At 40.0% G+C, this 9080-nt stretch overlaps 1 protein-coding gene across 1 annotated transcript; it reads left to right on the top strand.

Annotated features, from left to right (window-relative positions):
* Positions 1-2790: 2790 nt before the first annotated feature.
* On the top strand, positions 2791-8453 carry LOC109487450 (spastin-like; the record flags this gene model as incomplete). The annotated part of the gene is made up of 6 exons (XM_019791443.1): positions 2791-2821; positions 3273-3337; positions 4157-4303; positions 5043-5118; positions 6272-6363; positions 8315-8453. Coding segments are annotated over 6 exons (540 nt in total), but the record flags the coding sequence as incomplete, so codon positions are not given.
* Positions 8454-9080: the final 627 nt, after the last annotated feature.

The following is a 9080-nucleotide window of genomic DNA, read 5'->3' as shown; positions in this document are numbered from 1 at the left end:
CTGGAAGTCTGGTCATGACTGATTTCTCTGGGGAACAGCACATTGGCTTATATCATGGACATGTAGGCGAATACAAATGACTCGGTTAAAAGTCTGTAGGTAGATTTTGATTATGCAATCTGTGCATGATCATTTGGGGGGGGGGCTTTATTTTCTGATCAAACGTAGATCGCTGCGACACACACATTAGAAGCTCCAGCCGACAACCCTAGTATTCCATGGATAGCATAGCGTTGGCGGCTGGAGCTTGTAATGTGTGCGTCCTACGTTTGATCAGAAAATGCCACTCAAGACATACACAATTCGCACTGACGACAGACTCGCAGGCAACCATACTGGATGCCTGAATTGCTCTGTGGTTACACAAAATATCATTAAAATGTGGGTATTATAGTTAAAACATTGCATATTATTACTCCGTGAAGGAGGTCAGGACCTCCGAGACGGAGTGTTGTGAACGGCTGGTTTTTCGTGTTCGCAGTCAAAACACTGGGTTCTCTTTGTGTAATCGGCACGCAATTTTATACGCCGTCTGCGGGCATGCCCGTGTTGATGCACGAATGTGTATTTTTGCCGTTGCTGCTTTCGCGGTCAATGTAATATTGCAGACGCACCCCTACAATTACGAGGCGAATTGGAATGGTCCAGAAAAACGCGTTGTTTGGAATAGCAGTGGGGGGGTGGAACTTCATGCAGATACGGGGTGGTTTTGATAAGTGGTTCCAGATGTTTTTGCCCATGGTTAAGAGATGGCAAGTTTTTTGGAAGATGTTCGCAGCCAAAACGCATTCTTCCGTACGTCGCATTTCTGTGTAATTTCGCATGTGGTGTTGCATTATGTCCGGGATGATGCACGTCTTTTTATTTTTACCGTAGCTGTTTTGATATTGGAGTAAATGCATATTTTAGAAACATCCCTACTTTTACAATCCTGTGGAATAGGCCGTAGGTTTAGGCAGTTGTCTGGTAGCAGAGGTTCTCCAAGCAGATATCCCGGGTATCTGACCGGCGGAAGTAACACTCGCGGTGCTAGCCGCGACTGTTGCTGGAATTTGGCCTGTTCCAGCCGCGCTTAATAAGTAACAGGCACGGTAAGACGGTGTCTTCGTTAATAGTGACACGACCATGATAGTCCGATCTTTATGTGAATGCAATGATTGTGTGTGTGTAATCAAAATGAACTTCAAACTTGAACTTCGAACTTGTCTGCACAGTAGGTCTGGCGTTGACCCTTGGGATTGTTTTTGTTGAAATATATAAATCTTCACGGAGGATTGTCGCCTATGGCTTCTTGTTACATTGTTAAAATTTATATAAGGCCACACCAATTTAATTTCTTGGTTAACGGATTCGCCGCTTCATTTTTTTCTGATTTGCAAATAAAAATAAAAATCCAGAATCAACTGCAAAATGCTCATATTTTGCCCTGAACAGTTGAAAACAGACCTTTTCATCCTAGTTGTTACAGTTATTCCATCTTTCAATGCAATGGTATCATTAAAATTTCAAAATTCATTGTTAAAATTTTGAACCAGCCTGGTGTGTTGACTTCATGGCTCCTATCGTACCATTTTGGGCCATATATAATTATACTTCATAGGAGGTAACAGTCAATACAGCTAATGAAAATCCAGATATACCTTAGGCCACATCAATTTAATTTCTTGGTTAACGGATTTTTCTAGAAAAGTAATGGAGCGGGCGGGTGAAAAAAAATAAATAAAAACAGGCCTAAGCATCCTATTATGGCCCAAAATGCTACGATAGGAGCCATGAAGTCAACACACCAGGCTGGTTCAAAATTTAAACGGTTACCATGAATTTTGAACTTTTAATGACACCATTGCATTGAAAGATGGAATAACTGTAACAACTAGGACGAAAAGGACTGTTTTCAACTGTTCAGGGCAAAATATGAGCATTATGAGCATTTTGCAGTTGATTCTGAATTTTCTTTTTTCTTTTTGCAAACCAGTAAAAAATGAAGCGGGCAAATCCGTTAACCAAGAAATTAAATTGGCAATAGCTACATGTACATATTATGTACATGTATATACATATATATGTACAATCATGTATGTACATAATATTATACATATACATATATTACCCAGAACATGGACAAGTGCAGGTTACATGTACAATGTACATGCAGGTAGACATCAGAAATATCTGGCAGTGCACAGCTCCAGTTTTACCTGCAATAATCTGCATATGCAGGTAGTATTTCAAGCCCTAAATGCTGTCTGTCTCAAAACCGGGTGAAACTTCTTTTTAATAAGATGATACACGGCAGAAAATAATCTGGGGATGGAATATTGAAATTTCCCCTTCACAAAAGTCCCAAGAGCCCAGCCAAAAGATTTACTGTGTACAATTACTGCTCTTAACTGCAGATATTGCTTCCTACTGCAGCCATTTATCCCATGTATTTTTGATGTGATATAATGCCCGAAATAAATAAAATGAATTTGTCGAAGATGAAAACTGTCCCAATGGAAATTGATAATGTATTCGACATTGTTTGACAGCATTTATCAATTCTCCATCTATGTCATTAGTAATAGTACATGTAGTTTCCCCAGCCAGTTGACACTATTAAATGTGCAGTACAAATAATCTAATGGTAACCATTTTATATTCATGAAACTGGCATTTATCATATTTTGGCATTTACACTAGTGAATACAGCACCAAAACGTGATGTATTTGAACTTTTTCTCTTACTAAGTGTGATGAAACTACATGTACATGTGCACATGTCATTAAATTGTCCAATCTTCTTGTTGCAGTGCTCCCTCCGTGAATTGGGATGACATTGGTGAGGACTCTTTGCTTTTTCGAGTGTTTACTCTATGAGTTATTTGAAGTAGATCACTATGTGCTTGATTGCTTATGGCCTGTATTCTGTGACTATTATTCACTTTATGTTTGCGGTAGCAAAAGTTCGTGGTCTGAGAAAAATGGACGTGTGCGCGGAACTGTATGTTCACAGTGGCAGGAGTGCAGCAAAAAGAAAGTCAGGGAATTATTTGTTCACGGTAATGATAAGTTCACGGTACAGACGTAACCGCAAAAAAATGTGAATATAAAGTACCACGAAAAAATCACGATTTACAGTATTCTATTATAAATATCATATCCCATGTGCATGTTCTTCAAACTATTGTTGCTGATCCAGTCAACCAAGTTAGAAAGTTACTACCGGTAGTACTTGTGCTTTTGCTTTACAGCATGTCCTATTTTATTAATGATTTGTTTTCTGCCCATAGCTGGACAAGATGCCGCTAAGCAGGCCCTGCAGGAGATCGTCATTCTGCCATCCTTACGGCCTGAGGTAACAACTAACTTTCTCTTGATTTGGACTTGAATTTGTTTATATGATTTCTGTACCTATATATGTTTATGTTCATGTTTATGTTTTGGTGTCTTATAAGCCCATATGGGCTGGGCGACAAAAGTCGCAAGACACGTAAATAAAAAATTCATTCATTCATTCATCCATCCATCCATCCATCCATTCATTCATTCATTCATTCATTCATTCATTCATTCTCATCATGATCCGTTAGTAAAAACCAAAATTGACATTGTGAATGTAGTTACAAGTATCATACTACAAATTGAAGTGGTACATGTAGTACAGTGTACAGTCAAACCTGTACAAGTGATACCAGGTATATATAATATATATACATTATAACAAGCAACACCTGGCAACTTTTTTCTGATCCCTTTTTCCTATTGACACAAGCATAAAGAATCCTATCTATGTACGATCAGATTCTATTGGTCCCAAGTGGGCTTCTTGGACAGATTTGACTGTAATATTAATGTAGAGCACTTTTTCTGAAGTTTGATGCACATAAACCTAAAAATATATTGCCCGTAAAAATATCATGTAAAACTTAAAATTATCAGTATCACATTCTTTGATTGGCAGTGTTGTTATTTTAGAGCACATATTTTGAACTTCCATTCAACTAGATGTACAATAGTTTTTAGATGTACAAAAACTGTTGTACCTTAATTTTATAGTTTGTATATAACTCAATGTACTTTTGGCCCTCTGAAAAGCATCACTGAGTAGGCAAGCCTGTATAGATATGACAGAAATAAATGAATAAAATATAATTGCCCCCCTCCCTCCCACCAGCTATTTACCGGCCTGAGGGCTCCTGCTCGTGGGCTGCTGCTCTTTGGACCACCGGGAAACGGCAAGACCATGCTGGCTAAGGCTGTGGCCAGCGAATCTAACGCAACCTTCTTCAACATCAGTGCTTCCACACTAACATCTAAATGGGTAAGTATGGCCAAGGAAAAAAATGTTGTGTTTCCTGTTTCCTGACCGACCCTAGAAAAAACTGCCTTTTTTTGGTGTGTGGACCCCTGATTTTCTAATTCCATGATCTGACACCCTAGTGATCCTCGAGTGATGAACTGTTTTACAAGTGGTTTTCCAACATTGGCATTGAAAATGTGTAATATGCAAGTTGTACTTTGTTAGGCTGTATTGTCTAAGTTGGGTAACTAGAGATCGCCAAAGTCTACAAAAAATATGAATTAAAAAAAAAACGTAATCCCTACCTACCGAACTTAATGTTTGCAGAACTAAAACAGGAAACACAACATTTTTTTCCTAGGCCTATCTGAATCTGTAAAACAGTATAACTGCCATTTGCCATATATATGTAACACACCGGCTTATTCTGAAGCTTGGTTAGATATGAGATGTTGCCTTTAGTATTGCATTTAAGACAGTCTGACATGTACTAGTATTATAGTAGTATATGAGTTCAAGTTTGGGATGAATGCTACATAAAATACAGGATTAGATTGAGATATTTTGGAGTGGCAAATAGTGCAGAGTGAAATAGTACTGTGTTAGCAATTTTCTCAAATTAGCATCAATCAAATGAAGTCGGTTAAATCCAAATTAAAATCGTCTATTTTAGAATTTTAGAATGTCTATACAGTTACTCCATTTTTATGTCATCTGCAAATGTTCAAAGTGAGAACCTTGCCTCCCTTTCCTTTCCCAGGTTGGAGAGGGAGAGAAACTGGTGAAAGCTCTGTTTTCTGTAGCAAGAGAACTGCAGCCTTCCATCATCTTTATGGGTAAGACAAGCACGTCAGCTGAACGTACTGCGTCTGTGTCAATATATCATAACATAATCTGCTTAACACTTAGGCAGAACGTCTTGTTTAAGGCTGTGCTTGCCTTTTTAAGGATTACATGATTGTATATCCCGTCTATGGTTTTCAAATGTTGTGTTGAAAAATATATCATCATTCTGCAACATGCAAAATTCTGATGCAACGTTGACCAAACATCCATTACCGAAAACCGTGGAAAATCTGGGTTTTGCACACGCATGCACAGTACGTTCAGCCAACATGCTGGTAAGACACTAACACAGGTGGAGTTTCCCATCTACCTATAATTAGCACTCTCTTGAACTATTGACTAACTCACTGTGCCTATCAGGATAGACCCTGCTGCAATTGATAGAGCTATCAAAGATACATAAAAGCCATCCGTCATCTTTATCTCTTGTACATCTCATTGGGAAGGCCGTTATCATAATGGTGGAATTAGGGGAACCTTGGAGGCTTGCCAGCAGTGCTGCCTTCAGCTGATAGCCACCTGGCTAATCTTTCTGCTGATGAATGTGTTTTGACAAAAGCCACACATACCGGTAGTTGAATATGGCCTCCCGAACATTGCCAAGCTCCCCCCAACCTAGCATCTACCAGGCTTCAGGAGGCGGCTACCGGTAGCTGGAAAGAGTAGAAATTCGCCAAATAGAGGGATAACATGCCAGGGGAGTTATGCCCTGTCATGTTATCTCTCTATTTGGCCAATTCTACTCTTTCCAGCCGCGTCTTGAAACCTGGTAGAACCTACCCCAGCCATGGTACTGTAGGTCGGGAGTAAGGTTGGCCACGGTTGGCTGGTGCTTGGCGAGGTTTGCTGCACCAGCTGAATGTTTCGTTATGTTTCAAACATTTGGGTGTGGAGGGGAGGTTCAGGCATGGTTGCTGGTGTTCAGGCGTATGTCAGCAGCTCAGGGTGTGTTTGGTGTCAAATTTGACTCATATTTAACTCAAATTCTATTTGATTCGTATATAAAAGTAGGCAGGTGTAAATACAGTGAGACAGCTTCCAAACTTCAGCCAACCTTGGTTGGTTGGTGGTCGGAGGAAGGTTCTGAATGGGCTTTACAGACCAATTTCTGCTGAGTTGTAAGTTCTTGTATGTGTCCTGCAGATGAGATTGACTCCCTACTGTGTGAGAGAAGAGAAGGGGAGCATGATGCCAGCAGGAGGCTCAAAACAGAATTTCTCCTGGAGTTTGATGGGGTGAGTAAAGACTGTCATGGCCTCAACTTCTGCTGTTCCTGTCCTGTTTTGTTTTGTTTTTTAAAAGCTGTTCCAAAAACAGGAATGCTGGTGGTAAATATCTGTGATATGCTTGTCAATGACTTACTGTATTAGAATTGCTTTGATGCTTTAATGTACATTATCAGTTGAGAACCGCATTGATATGGATGATATATGGTGAAATGGCAAAGTTATTTATTCACAACCACTTTTTGTTTAACAAGAGCCAACGTTTCAATGACTGTCTGTCATCTTCAACTGGGCTAATATGAATGAACAGATAAAGATGACAGATAGTCATCAAATCGTTGTCTCTTGTTCAACAAGCGGTTGTGAATAAATAACTTTGCTATTTCACCATATATCATCCATTCTCAACTGATAATGTAGTCTACATTAAAGCATATCATCCATATCAATGCAGTTCTCAACTGATAATGTAGTCTACTCTGATAAATGTAGTCCTGCAGATGATATTGACTCCCTACTGTGAACTGTGCTGTTCAATCATTCAACAACCTGATGAAATTATTCCTGGATAGTGATTGTATGGTGTATAGGTGCACAGTTTCTCAATGCAAAATGTGTCGAAAGTTGAGAAAACTTGGTGGCCGTAAACCAATAATTCTAACATCCAAATCCGACATTCAAAAACCGCAAACTGGGTGCAGGGGAACGTGTTTGTATTAAACGTGTTTGTATTAGTTTTATTGACGTAATTTTCGAACCAAAGTGATATATTCATATTTAGATTCCGATATGATTGTAATTTGTATTTCCCTACTATTAATAATTTATATTGTAAACAACTTGATCAGAATCCAGCCCTGTATGTCAAGACTGCGAGATATGTTGTTGATATGTTAATACAAACAAATAAACCAATAAATTTTTGGCTAGAACCCTTGTATGAAACGTCTTCAGGGCCCAGGTATGACAATCTGTAGTACATGATAAGATTAAGGAGAACTACATTGATGTAGATGATGTGTGGTGTTTAGGTGCACAGTGGAAACGATGACCATATCCACTAACCGGCCCCAGGATCATGCAATGTTCCAACACAGATGAGCTTTCATGTGTAGTGTGTAGTACAATCATGATAATAGTGAGGAGAACTGCATTGATGTAGATAATGTATGGTGGAATAGCAAAGTTCTTTATTCACAACCACTTGTTTAACAAGAATTGATCATTCGATGACCCTCTGTCATCTTCCTCAGGGCAAGTATGAATGACGAAGATAACAGGTGGTCATCAATATGTCGTCTGGTGTTTTTTTTTAGGTGCACAGTGGGAACGATGACCGTATCCTGGTGATGGGAGCCACTAACCGGCCCCAGGGTCATGCAACACAGATGAGCTTTCATGTGTAATGTGTAGTACAAAGTCATGATATTAAGATTGAGGAGAACTCCATTGATATAGATACATGATAAATTTGTACATGTAGGTGCACAGTGGGAACGATGACCGTATCCTGGTGATGGGAGCCACTAACCTACCCCAGGGTCATGCAATGTTCCAACACAGATGAGCTTTCATGCTAATGTATAGTATATTGAGGAGAACTCCATTGATGTAGATACATGTACATGATAAATTTGTACATGTAGGTGCACAGTGGAAACGATGACCATATCCTGGTGATGGGAGCCACTAACTGGCCCCAGGATCATGCAACACAGATGAGCTTTCATGCTAATGTGTAGTACATGATAATATTGAGGACAACTCCATTGATGTAGATATATGATAAATTCGTACATTTATTGTAGGTGCACAGTGGCAACGATGACCATATCCTGGTGATGCGAGCCCCCAGGAGCTGGACAGACGGTCATCGAAACGTTATCTCTTGTTAAACAAAGAATTTTACTGTTCCAACCTGATGAAATGTTTTATGGATGCTGTCTGGTGTTTTTTTTAGGTGCACAGTGGAAACGATGATCGTATCCTGGTGATGGGAGCCACGAACCGGCCCCAGGAACTGGATGATGCCGTCCTCAGGAGGTTTGCTAAGAGGGTCTACGTACAGCTGCCTGAATTAGAGGTGTGAACACCTTTACTTTTCTCTTACACACTGAAGACCAATGTTGTTCCTAGGCATAACGCATATAGCAAACTCTTATAACTTTATATTCTATGTTAGGTCTTTCATGATTATTACATCAGCGTAGTGCTTTGCTTAGAGTGATTTTAGGTTACATTAGGTACCACTATGTTTTGACTAATTTTAGATTCATAGCTGTTTTAACAACTTCAGTCTATGTTTTCTATTCTACTATGTTTCACTGACAGTAATGTAGATGGGCATGCAATTCAGCCATCTGGACAGACAGACACACATACATGTGGGGTCGTGTGGCGCAGTCGGTAGCGCGTTCAGCTCACACCCTAGAGGTCGCGGGTTCGAATCCTGCCATGTCACCGATCCTGTGCCCTTGGGAAAGGCACTTTACACGACTTTCCTCACTTCACTCAGGTGTAAATGAGTACCTAGCTTTGGCTAGGGATGTCCCTCGGATAGGACGTTAAATGGAGGTCCCGTGTTTGGGAGAGCCACACCCCACGCACGTTAAAGAACCCACCGCACTTATCGAAAAGAGTAGGGGACCTTCCCGGTGTGAGTGGTTCAAACGTTACAGTCTAGTCTCGGGGTTGACATCTTTGAAGAGGTGATAGTCACCTGTTAT

The sequence above is a fragment of the Branchiostoma belcheri genome, unplaced genomic scaffold (assembly GCF_001625305.1).
Source record: "Branchiostoma belcheri isolate BF01 breed outbred unplaced genomic scaffold, Haploidv18h27 scaffold883, whole genome shotgun sequence".
NCBI lineage: Eukaryota > Metazoa > Chordata > Leptocardii > Amphioxiformes > Branchiostomatidae > Branchiostoma > Branchiostoma belcheri.
This window is presented reverse-complemented; position numbering and strand designations above follow the sequence as displayed.